Source organism: Salvelinus alpinus, chromosome 6 (assembly GCF_045679555.1).
Source record: "Salvelinus alpinus chromosome 6, SLU_Salpinus.1, whole genome shotgun sequence".
Taxonomy (NCBI): Eukaryota; Metazoa; Chordata; class Actinopteri; order Salmoniformes; family Salmonidae; genus Salvelinus; species Salvelinus alpinus.
Genome location: NC_092091.1, coordinates 88111614 through 88138948, shown reverse-complemented (window position 1 = coordinate 88138948; position 27335 = coordinate 88111614). Strand labels below are relative to the sequence as shown.

The 27335-nt window shown below is 47.2% G+C and overlaps 1 protein-coding gene and 1 long non-coding RNA gene across 2 annotated transcripts; one reads left to right on the top strand and one right to left on the bottom strand.

The window, feature by feature from the left end:
* The first annotated feature begins 1329 nt into the window (after positions 1-1329).
* tyrp1b (tyrosinase-related protein 1b) lies at positions 1330-25647 on the top strand. Its single transcript, XM_071408264.1, has 9 exons — positions 1330-1424; positions 6645-7003; positions 7527-7635; positions 9147-9360; positions 10108-10312; positions 22412-22579; positions 23475-23654; positions 23776-23922; positions 25272-25647. Exons 1-9 carry the CDS (start codon positions 1411-1413, stop codon positions 25475-25477), a joined length of 1602 nt encoding a protein of 533 aa, XP_071264365.1. The 5' UTR covers positions 1330-1410; the 3' UTR covers positions 25478-25647.
* Positions 6469-9387, bottom strand: LOC139579536 (uncharacterized). The gene is made up of 2 exons (XR_011675775.1): positions 9253-9387; positions 6469-6997 (listed from the first exon to the last, which is right to left on the bottom strand). It is a non-coding gene; the product is annotated as an uncharacterized lncRNA (long non-coding RNA).
* Positions 25648-27335: the final 1688 nt, after the last annotated feature.

The following is a 27335-nucleotide window of genomic DNA, read 5'->3' as shown; positions in this document are numbered from 1 at the left end:
TCTCCATTTTGTTGTTCTGGTGATGAACTACAACCTTCTGGTCGCCATTTTGTTGTTCTGGTGATGAACTACAACCTTCTGATCACCATTTTGTTGTTCTGGTGATGAACTATAACCTTCTGGTCGCCATTTTGTTGTTCTAGTGATGAACTATAACGTTCTGGTCTCCATTTTGTTGTTCTGGTGATGAACTACAACCTTCTGGTCTCCATTTTGTTGTTCTAGTGATGAACTATAACCTTCTGATCACCATTTTGTTGTTCTGGTGATGAACTACAACCTTCTGGTCTCCATTTTGTTGTTCTAGTGATGAACTACAACCTTCTGATCACCATTTTGTTGTTCTGGTGATGAACTACAACCTTCTGATCGCCATTTTGTTGTTCTGGTGATGAACACACACTTATCCCCCACCAGACATGCCACCAGGGGTCTTTTCACAGTCCCCAAATCCAGAACAAATTGAAGAAAGCGTACAGTATTATGTAGAGACATTACTGCATGGAACTTCCTTCCATCTCATATTGCTCAGATAAACATCAAACCTGGTTTCAAGAAACAGATCAAGCGACACCTCACGGGACAACGCCTCTCCCCTATTGGACATAGATAGTTTGTGTGTATGCATTGATATGTAGGCTACATGTGCCTTTTTTAATTTATTTTAAAAAATTGATGTATTTCTGTCCTTCAGCTGTTCTTGTCTATGAATGTTCTGTATTATGTCATGTTTCATGTCTTGTGTGGAACCCCAGGAAGAGTAGCTGCTGCTTTAGAAACAGATAATGATCCTAATAAACCCCAGGAAGAGTAGCTGCTGCTATAGAAACAGATAATGATCCTAATAAACCCCAGGAAGAGTAGCTGCTGCTATAGAAACAGATAATGATCCTAATAAACCCCAGGAAGAGTAGCTGCTGCTATAGAAACAGATAATGATCCTAATAAACCCCAGGAAGGGTAGCTGCTGCTATAGAAACAGATAATGATCCTAATAAACCCCAGGAAGAGTAGCTGCTGCTTTAGAAACAGATAATGAGGATCCTGATCAAATACCTCATTACCACACGACTACCTTCTGATGGCCATTTTGTTGTTTGACGTGTGCACAATAAAACCATCTTTATAAAGGTATGGCTGTCCTGTGGTATTTCCTCAGGGCGTGTGTGGGTTCCATGGTAGTAGGATCACGTTTTGTGCGTGAGTGAACTCCCAGATTGGCCTCCGCTGGGTTGGGTTGAATCACGAGGTGAGGTGTGTGTGTGGGGGGGCTCAGGGAGGAAAGGCCAAGTCATGCGGCAGAGTGTGTGTGTGTGTGTTAATGTGTGTGTGCAGTAGGCTATATGAGAGAGAAGGGGCCAATGGGTCGCCCCTTGGGGGTGATCAGTTGGACTGAGACAGAGGAACAGCATGCACTATCACAGGTAGGAAACAGCAACAGGAAGGACACAGCAACAGGTAGGAGAGAGCAACAGGTAGGAGACAGCAACAGGTAGGAGACAGCAACAGGTAGGACACAGCAACAGGTAGGAGACAGCAACAGGTAGGAGACAGCAACAGGTAGGACAGCAACAGGTAGGAAACAGCAACAGGTAGGAGACAGCAACAGGTAGGAAACAGCAACAGGTAGGAGACAGCAACAGGTAGGAAACAGCAACAGGTAGGAGGCAGCAACAGGTAGGAAACAGCAACAGGTAGGAGACAGCAACAGGTAGGAGACAGTAACAGGTAGGACAGCAACAGGTAGGAAACAGCAACAGGTAGGAGGCAGCAACAGGTAGGAAACAGCAACAGGTAGGAGGCAGCAACAGGTAGGAAACAGCAACAGGTAGGAGACAGCAACAGTTAGGAAACAGCAACAGGTAGGAGGCAGCAACAGGTAGGAGGCAGCAACAGGTAGGAAACAGCAACAGGTAGGAGACAGCAACAGGTAGGAGACAGTAACAGGTAGGACAGCAACAGGTAGGAAACAGCAACAGGTAGGAGGCAGCAACAGGTAGGAAACAGCAACAGGTAGGAGGCAGCAACAGGTAGGAAACAGCAACAGGTAGGAGACAGCAACAGTTAGGAAACAGCAACAGGTAGGAGGCAGCAACAGGTAGGAAACAGCAACAGGTAGGAGACAGCAACAGGTAGGAGACAGTAACAGGTAGGACAGCAACAGGTAGGAGACAGCAACAGGTAGGAGGCAGCAACAGGTAGGAAACAGCAACAGGTAGGAGGCAGCAACAGGTAGGAAACAGCAACAGGTAGGAGACAGCAACAGTTAGGAAACAGCAACAGGTAGGAGGCAGCAACAGGTAGGAAACAGCAACAGGTAGGAGACAGTAACAGGTAGGAGACAGTAACAGGTAGGAGACAGTAACAGGTAGGAGACAGCAACAGGTAGGAGACAGTAACAGGTAGGAGACAGTAACAGGTAGGACAGCAACAGGTAGGAAACAGCAACAGGTAGGAGGCAGCAACAGGTAGGAAACAGCAACAGGTAGGAGACAGCAACAGGTAGGAAACAGCAACAGGTAGGAGGCAGCAACAGGTAGGAAACAGCAACAGGTAGGAGACAGCAACAGGTTAGTTGTTAATTCATTCATCTATTCAACTAATTTATTGATTTATCATAATTGGTTTTGTATAATCTGTATATCTGTATCGTATTCATATTTAATCACTATGATACGGGGGCGGCAGGTAGCCTGGTAGCCTAGGGGTTAGAGTGTTGGGCCAGTAACCAGAAGGTTGCTGGATCAAATCCCCGAGCTGACGAGGTAAAATCTGTCGTTCTGCCCCTGACCAAGGCAGTTAACCCACCGTTCCTAGGCCGTCATTGAAAATAAGAGTTTGTTCTTAACTGACTTGCCTAGTTAACTAATGAAATACAGCAACAGGTTTGATAAGGATATATACTGTTGATATTATATATTGATATTTATTTCTTGGTCTATAGACATTTAAATTGTCTGGTATTATATGGGAGAACAGATCGCTGGTTTATTTATAGTAGGCTACAAAGACAGGGGATTGAGTTTATAGGTGCTTTGGAGATACTCCTTCGTCAGACCACTGGACATGGTGTCCATTCTGTGAAACATCACTGAGAGAATGGAAACTGAGAATCTTGTAGGCGGTGGGATTGTTTAAAAAAAACTTTATTTAACAAGGCAAGTCCGTTAAGAACAAATTCTTATTTACAATGACGGTTTACACCGGCCAAACCCGGACGACGCTGGGCCAATTGTGCGCCTCCCTATGGGACTGTGATACAGCCTGGATTTGAACCAGGGTGTCTGTAGTGACGCCTCTAGCACTGAGACGCAGTGTCTTAGACCGCTGTGATACAGCCTGGATTTGAACCAGGGTGTCTGTAGTGACGCCTCTTTCACTGAGATGCAGTGTCTCAGACCGCTGTGATACAGCCTGGATTTGAACCAGGGTGTCTGTAGTGACGACCTCTAGCACTGAGATGCAGTGTCTTAGACCGCTGTGATACAGCCTGGATTTGAACCAGGGTGTCTGTAGTGACGACCTCTAGCACTGAGATGCAGTGTCTCAGACCGCTGTGATACAGTCTGGATTTGAACCAGGGTGTCTGTAGTGACGCCTCTAACACTAAGATGCAGTGTCTCAGACCGCTGTGATACAGCCTGGATTTGAACCAGGGTGTCTGTAGTGACGCCTCTAGCACTAAGATGCAGTGTCTCAGACCGCTGTGATACAGCCTGGATTTGAACCAGGGTGTCTGTAGTGACGCCTCCAGCACTGAGACGCAGTGTCTCAGACCGCTGTGATACAGCCTGGATTTGAACCAGGGTGTCTGTAGTGACGCCTCTAGCACTAAGATGCAGTGCCTCAGACCGCTGTGATACAGCCTGGATTTGAACCAGGGTGTCTGTAGTGACACCTCTTTCACTGAGATGCAGTGTCTCAGACCGCTGTGATACAGCCTGGATTTGAACCAGGGTGTCTGTAGTGACGCCTCTAGCACTGAGATGCAGTGTCTCAGACCGCTGCGCCACTCGTGATAAACAGTTGCAGAACCAAGCTCACATACGATTTGCCGTTCTTAGTTGGAGGAGAGATTTGAGTGTCGCACCACCACCCACAGAATCCAGACACAGCTGTCAATCTGTCTAATCCTCTCTGTTATCTTGTTGCTTTTAAACGTGATCAAGGAGGGATTTTATGTGGTTGTTTTTTTTTGGGGGGGGGGCATGTAAACAGGGTCCTTGCAAATCCTAGAACACTTTTGATATTTGTTTAGAAAGTAGAACTTGTTTGTTTTCTTTGGCTCGATAAGTTATTCGGAGGGAAAGGGAATTATTGGGAATCATAAAGGGAATTATAACAAAGGGAATGGTTGATTTCAGAGATAAAAGAGATTTGCTGGAGCTGGCATACATTTGTACAAGACAACATCTCCAATCCTTTGTGTGATCTGATATCTGATGTGGAGTCTAGGCTGAGCTGGGCTTGGCACTCAATGGACCAGCCTTTGTTTCAACTCTCTAACTACATCTTTCTCTCTCTGTGTCTCTTTCTCTCTCTCTCTCTCTCTCTGTCTTTCTCTGTGTATCTTTCTCTCTCTCTCTCTCTGTGTCTATTTCTCTCTCTCTCTCTCTCTCTGTCTTTCTCTCTCTGTGTCTCTTTCTCTCTCTCTCTGTGTCTCTTTCTCTCTCTCTCTCTGTCTCTCTCTCTGTGTCTCTCTCTCTCTCTCTGTGTCTCTCTCTCTCTGTCTCTCTCTCTCTCAATTCAATTCAAGGGGCTTTATTGCCATGGGAAACATATGTTAACATTGCCAAAGCAAGTGAAGTAGATAATATACATAAGTGAAACAAACATTAAAAATTAACAGTAAACATTACACTCACAGAAGTTTCAAAAGAATAAAGACATCACAAATGTCATATTATGTATATATACAGTGTTGTAACGATGTGCAAATGGTTAAAGTACAAAAGGGAAAATAATATATAAATATGGGTTGTATTTACAATGGTGTTTGTTCTTCACTGGTTGCCCTTTTCTTGTGGCAACAGGTCACACATCTTGCTGCTGTGATGTCACACTGTGGAATTTCTCCGAGTAGATATGGGAGTTTATCAAAATTGGATTTGTTTTCAAATTCTTTGTGGATCTGTGTAATCTGAGGGAAATATGTCTCTCTAATATGGTCATACATTGGGCAGGAGGTTAGGAAGTGCAGCTCAGTTTCCACCTCATTTTGTGGGCAGTGTGCACATAGCCTGTCTTCTCTTGAGAGCCAAGTCTGCCTACAGCGGCCTTTCTCAATAGCAAGGCTATGCTCACTGAGTCTGTACATAGTCAAAGCTTTCCATAAGTTTGGGTCAGTCACAGTGGTCAGGTATTCTGCCACTGTGTACTCTCTGTTTAGGGCCAAATAACATTCTAGTTTCCCCCTGTTTTTTCGTAAATTCTTTCCAATGTGTCAAGTAATTATCTTTTTGTTTTCTCATGATTTGGTTGGGTCTAATTGTGTTGCTGTCCTGGGGCTCTGTGGGGTGTGTTTGTGTTTGTGAACAGAGCCCCAGGACCAGCTTGCTTAGGGGACTCTTCTCCAGGTTCATCTCTCTGTAGGTGATGGCTTTGTTATGGAAGGTTTGGGAATCGCTTCCTTTTAGGTGGTTGTAGAATTTAACGTCTCTTTTCTGGATTTTGATAATTAGCGGGTATCGGCCTAATTCTGCTCTGCATTAATTATTTGGTGTTCTACGTTGTACACTGAGGATATTTTTGCAGAATTCTGCATGCAGAGTCTCAATTTGGTGTTTTTCCCATTTAGTGAATTCTTGGTTGGTGAGCGGACCCCAGACCTCACAACCATAAAGGGCAATGGGCTCTATGACTGATTCAAGTATTTTTAGCTAGGTCCCCCCCCCAAAAAACACTTGTTTGTGTACATGCATTTTATAATGTCGTATGTTTTTCCTTCAACACCACTATCCATCAATTTGTAAAGCAGACCCTCATGCCAAATTGAGTCGAAGGCTGAGAAGACTTGCCTTTGTTTCGATTTGTTTGTTTGTCAATTAGGGTGTGCAGGGTGAATACGTGGTCTGTTGTACAATAATTTGGTAAAAAGCCAATTTGACATTTGCTCAGTACATTGTTTTCACTGAGGAAATGTACAAGTCTGCTGTTGACGTTCTCCTCTCTCTCTCTCTCTCTCTCTCTCCCTCCCCCTCTCTCTCTGCTCTCCTCTCTCTCCCTCCCCCTCTCTCTCTCTCTCTCAATTCAAGGGCTTTATTTATTTATTTTAAAGAAATTTAAGAGTATAATAAACAAAAGTGAAATAAACAATACAAATTTAGCGTAAACATTACACTCACAGAAGTTCCAAAAGAATAAAGACATTTCAAATGTCATATTACATATATATACAGTGTTATAATGATCTCGATCTCTCTCTCTCTCTCTCCTCTGCTATGCCACTTTCTCTCTCTCTCAATTCAATTTAAATTCAAAGGACCTTTATTGGCATTGAAAACATATGTTTACATTGCCAAAACAAGTTAAATCAACAGTCACGAATTAACAGTTAACATTACACACACACACAAATGAATAAAAAACTGTCTTTCTTTCAAAAACTAATAAAGACTCCCTTTTTCTCTGTCCTCCATCTCCAGTATGTGTTGGCTGGGTCTCCTGGTGGTGCTGGCCCTGACCCCATGGACCCTGGCACAGTTTCCCAGAGAATGTGTCACCTCAGTGGGGCTACGCAGCGGCCAGTGCTGCCCCTCTCCCGCTGGAGCCCTGGGTGACGAGTGTGGTTCTGCCACAGGGAGGGGTCAGTGTGTGTCCGTAGCTGCCGACAGCCACCGCCACGGCCCCCAGTACCCACATGATGGCCGGGACGACCGGGAGCGCTGGCCGTTAAGGTTCTTTAACCGGACGTGCCGGTGTAACGGGAACTTTGCGGGGTATAACTGTGGCTGGTGCAGACATGGACTCACCGGACCTAACTGTGATCAGAGGATATCTGTGGGTAAGAGAGAGGGAGGTGTATTTATTTATCTGATTGGATATAGTCTCTTTCCTCTCTTTCCTACTTCCTTTAAAAAAATAGATAATAAATATATTTATTCTAGGTTTTCTTCATACATCCATGTATTTCTTTATCAGAGACCATCTAGTTTCTAATGTACAATATTTGATGCATCTCTCCCTTCCTCCCTCTTCCCTTCCCTGTTTCCCTCACCCTTTCTTCTCCCTCCCTCCCTCCCTCCCCCATGCTTCCCTCCATCCTCCCTGTTTCCCTCCATCCATCCTCCCTGCTTCCCTCCCTCCCCCATGCTTCCCTTCCTCCCTTCATCCTCCCTCATCCCACCACCCTCCCTGCATCCCTCCCCCCTCAATGCTTCCCTCCCTCCCGCCATCCTCCCTCCCTCCCTCCATGCTTCCCTCCCCCATCCTCCCTGCTTCCCTCCCTCCCCCATGCTTCCCTCCCTCCCTCCATGCTTCCCTTCCCTCCCTCCATCCTTCCTGCTTCCCTCCCTCCCTCTCTCCAGTCAGGAGGAATGTGATGCAGATGAGTTCAGCAGAGAAGCAGGTGTTTGTGAACTCTCTGGACCAGGCCAAGAGGACCGTCCACCCTGACCTGGTCATCTGCACACGACGGTAACCCGTTTGACGGTGCTGTGATCTTAATGAGCGGAGGTCGATCTGCTTCGATCTGATTGTGCATCGGAACCAAATAACTGATACTTCATCACCATTCATCTGTTTAAATATCATATAATCTCATTCGTTAGAGATTTGGAGGCTAGAGATTAGAGGATTAGAGGCTAGAGGTTAGATATTTGGATTCTAGAGATTAGAGATTTGGAGGCTAGAGGTAAGAGAATTGGAGGCTAGAGATTGGAGGCTAGAGGTTATAGAATTGGAGTCTAGAGGTAAGAGATTTGGAGGCTAGAGATTGGAGGCTAGAGGTAAGAGAATTGGAGGTTATAGAATTGGAGAGCTTTGGAGGCTAGAGATAAGAGAATTGAAGGCTAGAGGTTGGAGAATTGGAGGCTAGAGGTTAGAGATATGGAGGCTAGAGGTAAGAGATTTGGAGGCTAGAGATTAGAGATTTGAAGGCTAGAGGTTATAGAATTGAAGGCTAGAGGTTAGAGAATTGGAGGCTAGAGGTTATAGAATTGGAGGCTAGAGGTTATTTGGAGGCTAGAGGTTAGAGAATTGGAGGCTAGAGGTTAGAGAATTGGAGGCTAGAGGTTATAGAATTGGAGGCTAGAGATTGGAGGCTAGAGATTAGAGAATTGGAGGCTAGAGATTGGAGGCTAGAGGTTAGAGAATTGGAGGCTAGCGGTTAGAGAATTGGAGGCTAGAGGTTAGAGAATTGGAGGCTAGAGGTTATAGAATTGAAGGCTAGAGATTAGAGAATTGGAGGCTAGAGGTTATAGAATTGAAGGCTAGAGGTTAGAGAATTGGAGGCTAGAGGTTAGAGATTTGGAGGCTAGAGATTAGAGATTTGAGGGCTAGAGGTTATAGAATTGAAGGCTAGAGGTTAGAGAATTGGAGGCTAGAGGTTATAGAATTGAGGCTAGAGGTTAGAGAATTGGAGGCTAGAGGTTATAGAATTGGAGGCTAGAGGTTAGAGAATTGAAGGCTAGAGGTTAGAGAATTGGAGGCTAGAGGTTAGAGATTTGGAGGCTAGAGGTTAGAGAATTGGAGGCTAGAGTTAGAGAATTGGAGGCTAGAGTTAGAGAATTGGAGGCTAGAGTTAGAGATTTGGAGGCTAGAGGTTAGAGAATTGGAGGCTAGAGGTTAGAGATTTGGAGGCTAGAGGTTAGAGATTTGGAGGCTAGAAGTAGAGATTTGGAGGCTAGAGGTTAGAGAATTGGAGGCTAGAGTTAGAGAATTGGAGGCTAGAGTTAGAGATTTGGAGGCTAGAGGTTAGAGAATTGGAGGCTAGAGGTTAGAGATTTGGAGGCTAGAGGTTAGAGATTTGGAGGCTAGAAGTAGAGATTTGGAGGCTAGAGGTTAGAGAATTGGAGGCTAGAGTTAGAGTTTTGGAGGCTAGAGGTTATAGAATTAGAGGCTAGAGTTAGAGATTTGGATGGGAGCTTGGTTGTGCATTAAACTCCACTTTGCCACATTGCCATTGGTAAATCGTCATCTCTCTACAGTTACCAGGAAGTGTATGGTCCGGACGGTAACACCCCTCAGTTTGACAACATCTCCATCTATAACTACTTTGTGTGGACACACTACTACTCTGTCAGCAAGACCTACATGGGGGCGGGGCAGGCTAGCTTTGGGGGCGTGGACTTTTCTCACGAAGGCCCGGGATTCGTCACCTGGCACAGGTTCCACCTGCTGCAGCTGGAGAGAGATATGCAGGTGAGTGAGAGAAGGGGTTACAGAGTGTATGTGTGTGAGAGAGAAAATAGAGAGTGTATGTGAGATAGAGAAGAGTGTGTGTGTGTGTGTGTGTGTGTGTGTGTGTGTGTGTGTGTGTGTGTGTGTTCAATATTACCATATATTCAACCATTGTCAAACCCTCTCTCGACCAATCAGAATTGAGTATTCAGCCAAGCAGGGGTTATAAACTGTAATATTGATCCTTACCATATATGTCTTCCCCCTCCATCCCTCCATCTCTCCATCTCCCCATCCCTCCATCTCCCCATCCATCTCTCCATCCCTCCATCTCCCCATCCATCCATCTCTCCATCCATCCATCTCTCCATTTCTCCATCCATTCATCTCTCCATCCATCCATCTCCCCATCGACCCATCCATCCATCCATCCATTTCCCCATCCCTCCATCTCCCCATCCATCCATCTCTCCATCCATCCATCTCTCCATCCATTCATCTCCCCATCCACCCATCGACCCATCCATCCATCTCTCCATCCATCCATTTCCCCATCCCCCCATCCCTCCATCCAACTCTCCATCCCTCCATCTCCCCATCCATCCATCTCTCCATCTCTCCATCCATCCATCTCTCCATCTCCCCATCCATCCACTCTCCATCTCCCCATCCATCCATCTCTCCATCCATCCATCCATCCATCTCCCCATCCATCCATCCATCCATTCATCTCTCCATCCATTCATCTCCCATCTCTCATCTCTCCAGGACATGCTGGGTGATGCCACCTTTGCCCTCCCCTACTGGAACTTTGCCATCGGCGGCAGTGAGTGTGACGTGTGTACTGACGACCTCCTAGGAGCCAGGTCTGCCTTCGATATGAACAGCCTCAGCCCCAACTCTGTCTTCTCCCAGTGGAGGGTGATCTGTGAGAGTGTGGAGGACTACGACACTCTGGGAACCATCTGTAACAGTGAGCAGGATATGTCCTAACACCTTGTAAACACTACGACACTCTGGGAACCATCTGTAACAGTGAGCAGGATATGTCCTAACACCTTGTAAACACTACGACACTCTGGGAACCATCTGTAACAGTGAGCAGGATATGTCCTAACACCTTGTAAACACTACGACCCTCTGGGAACCATCTGTAACAGTGAGCAGGATATGTTCTAACACCTTGTAAACACTACGACACTCTGGGAACCATCTGTAACAGTGAGCAGGATATGTCCTAACACCTTGTAAACACTACGACACTCTGGGAACCATCTGTAACAGTGAGCAGGATATGTCCTAACACCTTGTAAACACTACGACACTCTGGGAACCATCTGTAACAGTGAGCAGGATATGTCCTAACACCTTGTAAACACTACGACCCTCTGGGAACCATCTGTAACAGTGAGCAGGATATGTTCTAACACCTTGTAAACACTACGACACTCTGGGAACCATCTGTAACAGTGAGCAGGATATGTCCTAACACCTTGTAAACACTACGACACTCTGGGAACCATCTGTAACAGTGAGCAGGATATGTCCTAACACCTTGTAAACACTACGACACTCTGGGAACCATCTGTAACAGTGAGCATGATATGTACTAACACCTTGTAAACACTACGACCCTCTGGGAACCATCTGTAACAGTGATGACTAACCCTTTTTACTAACCCTCTGCTATGGAGACTGAGCTGGCTTTTCTAGTACAGCACTAGGCTAAATCTGAGTCAGGGAAACTGACAGTAACACACCCCAGACTGATCTGGGGCAGGGAAACTGACAGTAACTAACCCAAGACTGATCTGGGGCAGGGAAACTGACAGTAACTAACCCAAGACTGATCTGGGACAGGGAAACTGACAGTAACTAACCAGAGACTGATCTGGGGCAGGGAAACTGACAGTAACTAACCAGAGACTGATCTGGGGCAGGGAAACTGACAGTAACTAACCATAGACTGATCTGGGGCAGGGAAACTGACAGTAACTAACCAGACACTGATCTGGGGCAGGGAAACTGACAGTAACTAACCCCAGACTGATCTGGGGCAGGGAAACTGACAGTAACTCACCCCAGACTGATCTGGGACAGGGAAACTGACAGGTAACTAACCAGAGACTGATCTGGGGCAGGGAAACTGACAGTAACTAACCAGAGACTGATCTGGGGCAGGGAAACTAACAGTAACTAACCAGAGACTGATCTGGGGCAGGGAAACTAACAGTAACTAACCAGAGACTGATCTGGGGCAGGGAAACTGACAGTAACTAATCAGAGACTGATCTGGGGCAGGGAAACTGACAGTAACTAACCAGAGACTGATCTGAGGCAGGGAAACTGACAGTAACTAACCAGAGACTGATCTGGGGCAGGGAAACTGACAGTAACTAACCAGAGACTGATCTGGGGCAGGGAAACTGACAGTAACTAATCAGAGACTGATCTGGGGCAGGGAAACTGACAGTAACTAACCAGAGACTGATCTGGGGCAGGGAAACTGACAGTAACTAACCAGAGACTGATCTGGGGCAGGGAAACTGACAGTAACTAACCAGAGACTGATCTGGGGCAGGGAAACTGACAGTAACTAACCAGAGACTGATCTGGGGCAGGGAAACTGACAGTAACTAACCCCAGACTGATCTGGGGCAGGGAAACTGATATAAACTAAACCAGACTGATCTGGGGAAGGGAAACTGACAGTAACTAACCCAAGACTGATCTGGGGCAGGGAAACGGACAGTAACTAACCCAAGACTGATCTGGGGCAGGGAAACTGACAGTAACTAACCCGAGACTGATCTGGGGCAGGGAAACTGACAGTAACTAACCAGAGATTGATCTGGGGCAGGGAAACTGACAGTAACTAACCAGAGACTGATCTGGGGCAGGGAAACTGACAGTAACTAACCAGAGACTGATCTGGGGCAGGGAAACTGACAGTAACACACCCCAGACTGATCTGGGGCAGGGAAACTGACAGTAACTAACCCGAGACTGATCTGGGGCAGGGAAACTGACAGTAACTAACCAGAGATTGATCTGGGGCAGGGAAACTGACAGTAACTAACCAGAGACTGATCTGGGGCAGGGAAATTGACAGTAACACACCCCAGACTGTACCACTCTGGATAGTGGGAACCATCTGTAACAGTGGTTTTGGTTGGACCTGTTAGAAGTAGTGCTGGCTAGTGATTTCTCTGGGCTTTGGAAGGAATTATAACTAACACACAATGAACAACAGGGTTCTGAAGGTCTGGACGAAGGAATCAGTAGTATAATCTACATTCACATGACTCCAGATTAGGAGATTAGTCTGGTTGGTATGCATAATCTGGGCCAGATTACAACACTCACTTCCTCACTGCTTTTGTCTCAGTAAATGTCCTACAATTTCCTAGAGATTCAAAATTGCAAAATTGACCTGACAGAACATGAGGAGTGAGGGTGTGTGACCTGACAGAACATGAGGAGTGAGGGTGTGTGACCTGACAGAACATGAGAGGAGTGAGGGTGTGTGACCTGACAGAACATGAGAGGAGTGAGGGTGTGTGACCTGACAGAACATGAGGAGTGAGGGTGTGTGACCTGACAAAACATGAGGAGTGAGGGTGTGTGACCTGACAGAACATGAGAGGAGTGAGGGTGTGTGACCTGACAGAACATGAGGAGTGAGGGTGTGTGACCTGACAGAACATGAGGAGTGAGGGTGTGTGACCTGACAGAACATGAGAGGAGTGAGGGTGTGTGACCTGACAGAACATGAGGAGTGAGGGTGTGTGACCTGACAGAACATGAGGAGTGAGGGTGTGTGACCTGACAAAACATGAGGAGTGAGGGTGTGTGACCTGACAGAACATGAGGAGTGAGGGTATGTGACCTGACAAAACATGAGGAGTGAGGGTGTGTGACCTGACAGAACATGAGAGGAGTGAGGGTGTGTGACCTGACAGAACATGGGAGGAGTGAGGGTGTGTGACCTGACAGAACATGAGGAGTGAGGGTGTGTGACCTGACAGAACATGAGGAGTGAGGGTGTGTGACCTGACAGAACATGAGAGGAGTGAGGGTGTGTGACCTGACAGAACATGAGAGGAGTGAGGGTGTGTGACCTGACAGAACATGAGGAGTGAGGGTGTGTGACCTGACAGAACATGAGAGGAGTGAGGGTGTGTGACCTGACAGAACATGAGAGGAGTGAGGGTGTGTGACCTGACAGAACATGAGAGGAGTGAGGGTGTGTGACCTGACAGAACATGAGGAGTGAGGGTGTGTGACCTGACAGAACATGAGGAGTGAGGGTGTGTGACCTGACAGAACATGAGGAGTGAGGGTGTGTGACCTGACAGAACATGAGGAGTGAGGGTGTATGACCTGACAGAACATGAGGAGTGAGGGTGTGTGACCTGACAGAACATGAGGTGTGAGGGTGTGTGACCTGACAGAACATGAGGAGTGAGGGTGTGTGACCTGACAGAACATGAGGAGTGAGGGTGTGTGACCTGACAGAACATGAGGAGTGAGGGTGTGTGACCTGACAGAACATGAGGAGTGAGGGTGTGTGACCTGACAGAACATGAGGAGTGACAGTGTGTGACCTGACAGAACATGAGGAGTGAGGGTGTGTGACCTGACAGAACATGAGAGGAGTGAGGGTGTGTGACCTGACAGAACATGAGGAGTGAGGGTGTGTGACCTGACAGAACATGAGGAGTGAGGGTGTGTGACCTGACAGAACATGAGGAGTGAGGGTGTGTGACCTGACAGAACATGAGGAGTGAGGGTGTGTGACCTGACAGAACATGAGGAGTGAGGGTGTGTGACCTGACAGAACATGAGGAGTGAGGGTGTGTGACCTGACAGAACATGAGAGGAGTGAGGGTGTGTGACCTGACAGAACATGAGAGGAGTGAGGGTGTGTGACCTGACAGAACATGAGAGGAGTGACAGTGTGTGACCTGACAGAACATGAGGAGTGAGGGTGTGTGACCTGACAGAACATGAGAGGAGTGAGGGTGTGTGACCTGACAGAACATGAGAGGAGTGACAGTGTGTGACCTGACAGAACATGAGGAGTGAGGGTGTGTGACCTGACAGAACATGAGAGGAGTGAGGGTGTATGACCTGACAGAACATGAGAGGAGTGACAGTGTGTGACCTGACAGAACATGAGGAGTGAGGGTGTGTGACCTGACAGAACATGAGAGGAGTGAGGGTGTGTGACCTGACAGAACATGAGGAGTGAGGGTGTGTGACCTGACAGAACATGAGAGGAGTGAGGGTGTGTGACCTGACAGAACATGAGAGGAGTGAGGGTGTGTGACCTGACAGAACATGAGAGGAGTGAGGGTGTGTGACCTGACAGAACATGAGAGGAGTGACAGTGTGTGACCTGACAGAACATGAGGAGTGAGGGTGTGTGACCTGACAGAACATGAGGAGTGAGGGTGTGTGACCTGACAGAACATGAGAGGAGTGACAGTGTGTGACCTGACAGAACATGAGGAGTGAGGGTGTGTGACCTGACAGAACATGAGAGGAGTGAGGGTGTGTGACCTGACAGAACATGAGAGGAGTGAGGGTGTGTGACCTGACAGAACATGAGGAGTGAGGGTGTGTGACCTGACAGAACATGAGAGGAGTGAGGGTGTGTGACCTGACAGAACATGAGGAGTGAGGGTGTGTGACCTGACAGAACATGAGGAGTGAGGGTGTGTGACCTGACAGAACATGAGGAGTGAGGGTGTGTGACCTGACAGAACATGAGGAGTGACAGTGTGTGACCTGACAGAACATGAGGAGTGACAGTGTGTGACCTGACAGAACATGAGGAGTGAGGGTGTGTGACCTGACAGAACATGAGAGGAGTGAGGGTGTGTGACCTGACAGAACATGAGGAGTGAGGGTGTGTGACCTGACAGAACATGAGAGGAGTGAGGGTGTGTGACCTGACAGAACATGAGAGGAGTGACAGTGTGTGACCTGACAGAACATGAGGAGTGACAGTGTGTGACCTGACAGAACATGAGAGGAGTGACAGTCTGTGACCTGACAGAACATGAGGAGTGAGGGTGTGTGACCTGACAGAACATGAGAGGAGTGAGGGTGTGTGACCTGACAGAACATGAGAGGAGTGACAGTGTGTGACCTGACAGAACATGAGGAGTGAGGGTGTGTGACCTGACAGAACATGAGAGGAGTGAGGGTGTGTGACCTGACAGAACATGAGAGGAGTGACAGTGTGTGACCTGACAGAACATGAGGAGTGAGGGTGTGTGACCTGACAGAACATGAGGAGTGAGGGTGTGTGACCTGACAGAACATGAGAGGAGTGAGGGTGTGTGACCTGACAGAACATGAGGAGTGAGGGTGTGTGACCTGACAGAACATGAGAGGAGTGAGGGTGTGTGACCTGACAGAACATGAGGAGTGAGGGTGTGTGACCTGACAGAACATGAGAGGAGTGAGGGTGTGTGACCTGACAGAACATGAGAGGAGTGAGGGTGTGTGACCTGACAGAACATGAGAGGAGTGAGGGTGTGTGACCTGACAGAACATGAGAGGAGTGACAGTGTGTGACCTGACAGAACATGAGGAGTGAGGGTGTGTGACCTGACAGAACATGAGGAGTGAGGGTGTGTGACCTGACAGAACATGAGAGGAGTGAGGGTGTGTGACCTGACAGAACATGAGAGGAGTGACAGTGTGTGACCTGACAGAACATGAGAGGAGTGACAGTGTGTGACCTGACAGAACATGAGGAGTGAGGGTGTGTGACCTGACAGAACATGAGAGGAGTGAGGGTGTGTGACCTGACAGAACATGAGGAGTGAGGGTGTGTGACCTGACAGAACATGAGAGGAGTGAGGGTGTGTGACCTGACAGAACATGAGAGGAGTGAGGGTGTGTGACCTGACAGAACATGAGAGGAATGAGGGTGTGTGACCTGACAGAACATGAGGAGTGACAGTGTGTGACCTGACAGAACATGAGAGGAGTGAGGGTGTGTGACCTGACAGAACATGAGGAGTGAGGGTGTGTGACCTGACAGAACATGAGAGGACTGAGGGTGTGTGACCTGACAGAACATGAGGAGTGACAGTGTGTGACCTGACAGAACATGAGAGGAGTGAGGGTGTGTGACCTGACAGAACATGAGGAGTGAGGGTGTGTGACCTGACAGAACATGAGGAGTGAGGGTGTGTGACCTGACAGAACATGAGGAGTGAGGGTGTGTGACCTGACAGAACATGAGAGGAGTGAGGGTGTGTGACCTGACAGAACATGAGGAGTGAGGGTGTGTGACCTGACAGAACATGAGAGGAGTGAGGGTGTGTGACCTGACAGAACATGAGAGGAGTGAGGGTGTGTGACCTGACAGAACATGAGAGGAGTGAGGGTGTGTGACCTGACAGAACATGAGGAGTGACAGTGTGTGACCTGGCAGAACATGAGAGGAGTGAGGGTGTGTGACCTGACAGAACATGAGGAGTGAGGGTGTGTGACCTGACAGAACATGAGAGGACTGAGGGTGTGTGACCTGACAGAACATGAGGAGTGACAGTGTGTGACCTGACAGAACATGAGAGGAGTGAGGGTGTGTGACCTGACAGAACATGAGGAGTGAGGGTGTGTGACCTGACAGAACATGAGGAGTGAGGGTGTATCACCTGACAGAACATGAGGAGTGAGGGTGTGTGACCTGACAGAACATGAGAGGAGTGAGGGTGTGTGACCTGACAGAACATGAGAGGAGTGAGGGTGTGTGACCTGACAGAACATGAGAGGAGTGAGGGTGTGTGACCTGACAGAACATGAGAGGAGTGAGGGTGTGTGACCTGACAGAACATGAGAGGAGTGAGGGTGTGTGACCTGACAGAACATGAGAGGAGTGAGGGTGTGTGACCTGACAGAACATGAGGAGTGAGGGTGTGTGACCTGACAGAACATGAGAGGAGTGAGGGTGTGTGACCTGACAGAACATGAGGAGTGAGGGTGTGTGACCTGACAGAACATGAGAGGAGTGAGGGTGTGTGACCTGACAGAACATGAGAGGAGTGAGGGTGTGTGACCTGACAGAACATGAGGAGTGAGGGTGTGTGACCTGACAGAACATGAGGAGTGAGGGTGTGTGACCTGACAGAACATGAGAGGAGTGAGGGTGTGTGATCTGACAGAACATGAGAGGAGTGAGGGTGTGTGACCTGACAGAACATGAGAGGAGTGAGGGTGTGTGACCTGACAGAACATGAGAGGAGTGAGGGTGTGTGACCTGACAAAACATGAGAGGAGTGAGGGTGTGTGACCTGACAGAACATGAGAGGAGTGACAGTGTGTGACCTGACAGAACATGAGGAGTGAGGGTGTGTGACCTGACAGAACATGAGGAGTGAGGGTGTGTGACCTGACAGAACATGAGAGGACTGAGGGTGTGTGACCTGACAGAACATGAGGAGTGACAGTGTGTGACCTGACAGAACATGAGAGGAGTGAGGGTGTGTGACCTGACAGAACATGAGAGGAGTGACAGTGTGTGACCTGACAAAACATGAGAGGAGTGACAGTGTGTGACCTGACAGAACATGAGGAGTGAGGGTGTGTGACCTGACAGAACATGAGAGGAGTGAGGGTGTGTGACCTGACAGAACATGAGAGGAGTGAGGGTGTGTGACCTGACAGAACATGAGAGGAGTGAGGGTGTGTGACCTGACAGAACATGAGGAGTGAGGGTGTGTGACCTGACAAAACGTGAGAGGAGTGAGGGTGTGTGACCTGACAGAACATGAGGAGTGAGGGTGTGTGACCTGACAGAACATGAGAGGAGTGACTGTGTGTGACCTGACAGAACATGAGAGGAGTGACAGTGTGTGACCTGACAGAACATGAGGAGTGAGGGTGTGTGACCTGACAAAACATGAGGAGTGAGGGTGTGTGACCTGCCAGAACATGAGGAGTGACAGTGTGTGACCTGACAGAACATGAGGAGTGAGGGTGTGTGACCTGACAGAACATGAGGAGTGAGGGTGTGTGACCTGACAAAACATGAGGAGTGAGGGTGTGTGACCTGCCAGAACATGAGGAGTGAGGGTGTGTGACCTGACAGAACATGAGGAGTGAGGGTGTGTGACCTGCCAGAACATGAGGAGTGAGGGTGTGTGACCTGACAGAACATGAGGAGTGAGGGTGTGTGACCTGCCAGAACATGAGGAGTGACAGTGTGTGACCTGACAGAACATGAGGAGTGAGGGTGTGTGACCTGACAAAACATGAGGAGTGAGGGTGTGTGACCTGCCAGAACATGAGGAGTGAGGGTGTGTGACCTGACAGAACATGAGGAGTGAGGGTGTGTGACCTGCCAGAACATGAGGGAGTGAGGGTGTGTGACCTGACAGAACATGAGGAGTGAGGGTGTGTGACCTGACAGAACATGAGGAGTGAGGGTGTGTGACCTGCTCAGTGATATCTAGTAGCTGTCCAGTCTGTCTCCTATCTGATCCTCTTTACCTCAGTATACAGGGAACAACACATTATGGTCATGTGATTTCCTAATATGGGCGTTATGAGGCTAAGGAGGAAGAAGTCTGCCAGTCTACTGGTTCTCTTTGATCAAGAGGAATTACACTCAAATGGACAGATAGACAGCACACAGCTATGCAGTATCTCCTCACGCGCGCGTGTGCGTGCGAGAGATTTTCCTGACCAGTGACCACATGATCTAACCAGTGGGAAAACGTCTTTGTCTGAAAGCATAACTAACCATTGAATCCTTGATTTGATTCCTAAATTCCTTGCCTCCCTCTCAAAGCTCATTGGAGGAAAAGATCCAATCAAGGCCCTTCCCCTTGGAGCCCCTCCTCCAGTGACCTTTGAGAGGAAGGGGAGGAATGATTAAGGAATCAAGGACAGAAGGAATCAAGGACCGAAGGAATCAAGGGTTTAACGGCTAGTTTTCAGACAGAGCCAAGGAGTCCAGGGAAAACCTCCCTATTCCTTTTATAGTGCACTACTTAGTGCACTACTGTTGTCAACAGAAGCTCATTACATAGTATATAGTGCACTACTTAGTGCACTACTGTTGTCAACAGAAGCTCATTACATAGTTATAGTGCACTACTTAGTGCACTACTGTTGTCAACAGAAGCTCATTACATAGTTATAGTGCACTACTTAGTGCACTACTGTTGTCAACAGAAGCTCATTACATAGTATATAGTGCACTACTTAGTGCACTACTGTTGTCAACAGAAGCTCATTACATAGTTATAGTGCACTACTTAGTGCACTACTGTTGTCAACAGAAGCTCATTACATAGTTATAGTGCACTACTTAGTGCACTACTGTTGTCAACAGAAGCTCATTACATAGTTATAGTGCACTACTTAGTGCACTACTGTGGTCAACAGAAGCTCATTACATAGTTATAGTGCACTACTTAGTGCACTACTGTTGTCAACAGAAGCTCATTACATAGTTATAGTGCACTACTTAGTGCACTACTGTTGTCAACAGAAGCTCATTACATAGTATATAGTGCACTACTTAGTGCACTACTGTTGTCAACAGAAGCTCATTACATAGTTATAGTGCACTACTTAGTGCACTACTGTTGTCAACAGAAGCTCATTACATAGTTATAGTGCACTACTTAGTGCACTACTGTTGTCAACAGAAGCTCATTACATAGTATATAGTGCACTACTTAGTGCACTACTGTTGTCAACAGAAGCTCATTACATAGTTATAGTGCACTACTGTTGTCAACAGAAGCTCATTACATAGTATATAGTGCACTACTTAGTGCACTACTGTTGTCAACAGAAGCTCATTACATAGTATATAGTGCACTACTTAGTGCACTACTGTTGTCAACAGAAGCTCATTACATAGTATATAGTGCACTACTTAGTGCACTACTGTTGTCAACAGAAGCTCATTACATAGTATATAGTGCACTACTTAGTGCACTACTGTTGTCAACAGAAGCTCATTACATAGTATATAGTGCACTACTTAGTGCACTACTGTTGTCAACAGAAGCTCATTACATAGTTATAGTGCACTACTGTTGTCAACAGAAGCTCATTACATAGTTATAGTGCACTACTTAGTGCACTACTGTTGTCAACAGAAGCTCATTACATAGTTATAGTGCACTACTTAGTGCACTACTGTTGTCAACAGAAGCTCATTACATAGTTATAGTGCACTACTTAGTGCACTACTGTTGTCAACAGAAGCTCATTACATAGTTATAGTGCACTACTTAGTGCACTACTGTTGTCAACAGAAGCTCATTACATAGTTATAGTGCACTACTTAGTGCACTACTGTTGTCAACAGAAGCTCATTACATAGTTATAGTGCCCTACTTAGTGCACTACTGTTGTCAACAGAAGCTCATTACAAAGTATATAGTGCACTACTTAGTGCACTACTGTTGACAACAGAAGCTCATTACATAGTTATAGTGCACTACTTAGTGCACTACTGTTGTCAACAGAAGCTCATTACATAGTTATAGTGCACTACTTAGTGCACTACTGTTGTCAACAGAAGCTCATTACATAGTATATAGTGCACTACTTAGTGCACTACTGTTGTCAACAGAAGCTCATTACATAGTTATAGTGCACTACTTAGTGCACTACTGTTGTCAACAGAAGCTCATTACATAGTTATAGTGCACTACTTAGTGCACTACTGTTGTCAACAGAAGCTCATTACATAGTTATAGTGCACTACTTAGTGCACTACTGTTGTCAACAAAAGCTCATTACATAGTATATAGTGCACTACTTAGTGCACTACTGTTGTAAACAGAAGCTCATTACATAGTTATAGTGCACTACTTAGTGCACTACTGTTGTCAACAGAAGCTCATTACATAGTTATAGTGCACTACTTAGTGCACTACTGTTGTCAACAGAAGCTCATTACATAGTATATAGTGCACTACTTAGTGCACTACTGTTGTCAACAGAAGCTCATTACATAGTTATAGTGCACTACTTAGTGCACTACTGTTGTCAACAGAAGCTCATTACATAGTATATAGTGCACTACTTAGTGCACTACTGTTGTCAACAGAAGCTCATTACATAGTTATAGTGCACTACTGTTGTCAACAGAAGCTCATTACATAGTTATAGTGCACTACTTAGTGCACTACTGTTGTCAACAGAAGCTCATTACATAGTATATAGTGCACTACTTAGTGCACTACTGTTGTCAACAGAAGCTCATTACATAGTATATAGTGCACTACTTAGTGCACTACTGTTGTCAACAGAAGCTCATTACATAGTATATAGTGCACTACTTAGTGCACTACTGTTGTCAACAGAAGCTCATTACATAGTATATAGTGCACTACTTAGTGCACTACTGTTGTCAACAGAAGCTCATTACATAGTATATAGTGCACTACTTAGTGCACTACTGTTGTCAACAGAAGCTCATTACATAGTATATAGTGCACTACTTAGTGCACTACTGTTGTCAACAGAAGCTCATTACATAGTATATAGTGCACTACTGTTGTCAACAGAAGCTCATTACATAGTTATAGTGCACTACTTAGTGCACTACTGTTGTCAACAGAAGCTCATTACATAGTTATAGTGCACTACTTAGTGCACTACTGTTGTCAACAGAAGCTCATTACATAGTTATAGTGCACTACTTAGTGCACTACTGTTGTCAACAGAAGCTCATTACATAGTTATAGTGCACTACTTAGTGCACTACTGTTGTCAACAGAAGCTCATTACATAGTATATAGTGCACTACTTAGTGCACTACTGTTGTCAACAGAAGCACATTATATAGTAAATAGGGTTCCATTTGAGATGCATGCATATTAAATGTGGATGTTGACCATCCCGAAGTTAAGAGACTAGTCCAATACTTTTTGACATGTCAACCCTCTGTGCCCTATAGATTCAGAGACCTGTGACCCCTAATCCCTAACCTAGGACCCCTATAGATTCAGAGACCTGTGACCCCTAACCTATGACCCCTATAGATTCAGAGACCTCTAACCCCTAACCTATGACCTTATAGATTCAGAGACCAGTCCCATCAGGAGGAACCCAGCAGGTAACGTGGCGCGGCCCATGGTGCAGAGGCTGCCTGAACCCCAGGATGTAGTGGACTGTCTGGACCTGAAAACCTTCGATACCCCGCCGTACTACTCCACCTCTTCAGAGAGCTTCAGGAACACCGTAGAGGGTGAGGATTCAGGAACACCGTAGAGGGTGAGGATTTGGGAACACCGTAGAGGGTGAAGATTCAGTAACACCGTAGAGGGTGAGGACTCAGTAACACCGTAGAGGGTGAGGATTCAGGAACACCGTAGAGGGTGAGGATTCAGGAACACCGTAGAGGGTGAGGATTCAGGAACACCGTAGAGGGGGAGGACTCAGGAACACCGTAGAGGGGGAGGACTCAGGAACACCGTAGAGGGGGAGGACTCAGGAACACCGTAGAGGGTGAGGACTCAGGAACACCGTAGAGGGTGAGGACTCAGGAACACCGTAGAGGGTGAGGACTCAGGAACACCGTAGAGGGTGAGGATTCAGGAACACCGTAGAGGGTGAGGATTCAGGAACACCGTAGAGGGTGAGGATTCAGGAACACCGTAGAGGGTGAAGATTCAGGAACACCGTAGAGGGTGAGGATTCAGGAAAACCGTAAAGGGTAAGGATTCAGGAACACCGTAGAGGGTGAGGATTCAGGAACACAGTAGAGGGTGAGGATTCAGGAACACCGTAGAGGGTGAGGATTCAGGAACACCGTAGAGGGTGAGGATTCAGGAACACCGTAGAGGGTGAGGATTCAGGAACACAGTAGAGGGTGTAAATATAATACATCCCGTTTAGCAGACACGTTTATCCATAGAGACTCACAGTTATGGGTGTATACATTTTGCGTATGTTGGTCCCGGGAATTGAACCCACTATCCTGACCCACACGTAACCCTCCTCTCCTCTTCCTCCAGAGGACACATACCTCCACCCCAAACCTCCTAACAATCCTCTCCTCTCTTCTCTCCTCTCACTCCTCTCTTCCCTCTCTCTCCTCCCTCTCCTCACCTCCTCTCTCTCCCCTCCTCTCCTCCCTCCAGGCTACAGTGCCCCTCAGGGTGGTTATGACCCAGTGGTGCGCAGCCTCCATAACCTGGCTCACCTGTTCCTCAACGGGACGGGAGGGCAGACACACCTGTCCCCTAACGACCCCATCTTTGTCCTGCTCCACACCTTCACTGACGCCATCTTTGATGAGTGGCTGAGCCGACACGCCCCAGGTATAGTATGTCACACCTGAAACCAATCACAGAACACAAACAATTCATTCAAACAGACCAATGGGGAAAGCGTCTGCAGACCCACACCCAGCGCTAGGCTAAGGTTCATGTCGTCCCCCAGGTGAGGCAGCGTACCCGGAGGAGAATGCTCCTATTGGTCACAACAGACAGTTCAACATGGTTCCCTTCTGGCCCCCCGTCACCAACGCTGAGATGTTCGTCACAGCCCCCGAGAACCTGGGATACGCCTACGAGGTCACATGGCCCAGTGAGTCACACACAAACACAGACAGACACACAGACAGACATAGACACAGAACCTAGGTCACAAGGCACAGTGAGTCATACACAGAGACTGTATGACCTTTGAACTCTATGGTTATATTCCAAATGGCCCCTATTCCCTATATAGTGCACTACTTTAGACCAGGGCCCTATTCCCTATATAGTGCACTACTTTAGACCAGGGCCCTATTCCCTATATAGTGAACTACTAGTGACCAGAGCCCTATTCCCTATAGTGCACTACTTTAGACCAGGGCCCTATTCCCTATATAGTGCACTACTTTAGACCAGAGTCCTATTCCCTATATAGTGCACTACTAGTGACCAGAGCCCTATTCCCTATATAGGGCACTACTTTAGACCAGGGCCCTATTCCCTATATAGTGCACTACTTTAGACCAGGGCCCTATTCCCTATATAGTGCACTACTTTAGACCAGGGCCCTATTCCCTATATAGTGCACTATTTTAGACCAGGGCCCTATTCCCTATATAGTGCACTACTTTAGACCAGGGCCCTATTCCCTATATAGTGCACTACTTTAGACCAGAGCCCTATTCCCTATATAGTGCACTACTTTAGACCAGGGCCCTATTCCCTATATAGTGCACTACTTTAGACCAGGGCCCTATTCCCTATATAGTGCACTACTTTAGACCAGGGCCCTATTCCCTATATAGTGAACTACTAGTGACCAGAGCCCTATTCCCTATATAGTGAACTACTTTAGACCAGGGCCCTATTCCCTATATAGTGAACTACTAGTGACCAGGGCCCTATTCCCTATATAGTGCACTACTTTAGACCAGGGCCCTATTCCCTATATAGTGCACTACTTTAGACCAGGGCCCTATTCCCTATATAGTGCACTACTTTAGACCAGGGCCCTATTCCCTATATAGTGCACTACTTTAGACCAGAGCCCTATTCCCTATATAGTGCACTACTTTAAACCAGGGCCCTATTCCCTATATAGTGCACTACTTTAGACCAGAGCCCTATTCCCTATATAGTGCACTACTTTAGACCAGAGCCCTATTCCCTATATAGTGCACTACTTTAAACCAGGGCCCTATTCCCTATATAGTGAACTACTTTAGACCAAGGCCCTATTCCCTATATAGTGAACTACTTTAGACCAAGGCCCTATTCCCTATAGTGTGGACTACTCCCAGAATAGTACTCCATTTGGGACGTAACTGTAGTCTAATTGTTAACTGTAATATTGATAACCCTAGTGCAGGGATAGAGCAAAAGCCTGCACATCCATCTGTTCTCATATATATATATATTATTTAGCTCACTGTTGCTTTTCTCTCTTACCCCCCACAGCTCGCCCCTACACGCTGTCTGAGATCATCACTATAGCGATCGTTGCCGCGGTGCTGGTGGCTGCGGTGGTGTCGGGGGTCATCGCCTGTGCCATGCGTGCTCGCGCTTTCCGCTCGGCTGAGGGACTGGAGCCGTTGCTAGGGGAGGCCTTCCGTCGCTACTCGGAGGACGACAGACGGACGGACAAGAGCCAGTCTGTAGTGTAGAGATCAAGGGTATGTCTCAACCGGCACCCTATTCCCTATGTAGTGCACTACTTTTGACCAGGGACCATAGCCTATACAATATTTTTTATTAGGCAAGTCAGTTAAGAACAAATTCTTATTTACAATGACGGCCTACCAGGGAACAGTGGGTTAAACTGCCTTGTTCAGGGGAACAGTGGGTTAACTGCCTTGTTCAGGGGAACAGTGGGTTATAACTGCCTTGTTCAGGGGAACAGTGGGTTATAACTGCCTTGTTCAGGGGAACAGTGGGTTATAACTGCCTTGTTCAGGGGAACAGTGGGTTAACTGCCTTGTTCAGGGGAACGGGGGGTTAACTGCCTTGTTCAGGGGAACAGTGGGTTAACTGCCTTGTTCGGGGGAACAGCGGGTTAACTGCCTTGTTCAGGGGAACAGCGGGTTAACTGCCTTGTTCAGGGACAGAACGACATACTTTTACCTTGTCAGCTCGGGGATTCAATCTTGGGGTTACTGGCCCAACACTCCTACCACTCGGCTAATGTACTACCACTAGGCTAAGGCACTACCACTAGGCTAAAGCACTACCACTAGGCTAATGCACTACCACTAGGCTAATGCACTACCACTAGGCTAATACACTACCACTAGGCTAATACACTACCACTAGGCTAACGCACTACCACTAGGCTAACGCACTACCACTAGGCTAACGCACTACCACTAGGCTAACGCACTACCACTAGGCTAACGCACTACCACTAGGCTAACGCACTACCACTAGGCTAACGCACTACCACTAGGCTAACGCACTACCACTAGGCTAATACACTACCACTAGGCTAATACACTACCACTAGGCTAATGCACTACCACTAGGCTAATACACTACCACTAGGCTAATGCACTACCACTAGGCTAATGCACTACCACTAGGCTAATGTACTACCACTAGGCTAATGCACTACCACTAGGCTAATGCACTACCACTAGGCTAATGCACTACCACTAGGCTAATGCACTACCACTAGGCTAATGCACTACCACTAGGCTAATGCACTACCACTAGGCTAATGCACTACCACTAGGACTAATGCACTACTTTAGCATACGATCCCTGGTCAACAGTAGTGCACTATAGAGGGAATGGTGCCCTTGTGTACCCATAGGGTTCTGGTCAAAGGTAGTGCACTATATTTAGGTTAGGGTGCTATTAAACCAGAACCCTGTCTATAGTTGATGCTGTTTTTATTCCTTCTTCTAATAAAGTTGTACTGGTTTTGAAAACCTGTGTCCGAGCGGCTTTGTCTGTGTTTTCATAACGTTCACTACCCTTTGGCCCCGTATCCACGGAGACTGAGACCCTGAGGGGTTTTGTGGATACGGGCCTCTGGATTAGTAAACCTGGTCAGGCACCTTTTATCCCCGTACTGTAGATAGTAGTTCCTTCATAACAGTGTATGGGGCGCCCTCCGGTGGGGAATATACTGTCCTGCGCTTCACAGCACCACCCATCAGACAGGCATACTGTCCTGCGCTTCACAGCACCACCCATCACACAGGCATACTGTCCTGCGCTTCACAGCACCACCCATCAGACAGGCATACTGTCCTGCGCTTCACAGCACCACCCATCAGACAGGCATACTGTCCTGCGCTTCACAGCACCACCCATCAGACAGGCATACTGTCCTACGCTTCACAGCACCACCCATCAGACAGGCATACTGTCCTGCGCTTCACAGCACCACCCATCAGACAGGCATACTGTCCTACGCTTCACAGCACCACCCATCACACAGGCATTGTAGCTGCTAGTCTGAACCCAAGGCACCACATTAACTTGCTTCAGTAATGGAAGAAAAACTATTAAAATGAAAAT

Bases quoted from the DNA above. Each gene is read 5' to 3' on its own strand.
- tyrp1b (XM_071408264.1), top strand. The intron at 7,636-9,146 runs GTAACCCGTTTG...ATCTCTCTACAG, and splicing joins CTGGTCATCTGCACACGACG to TTACCAGGAAGTGTATGGTC. The intron at 23,655-23,775 runs GTATAGTATGTC...GTCGTCCCCCAG, and splicing joins GCTGAGCCGACACGCCCCAG to GTGAGGCAGCGTACCCGGAG.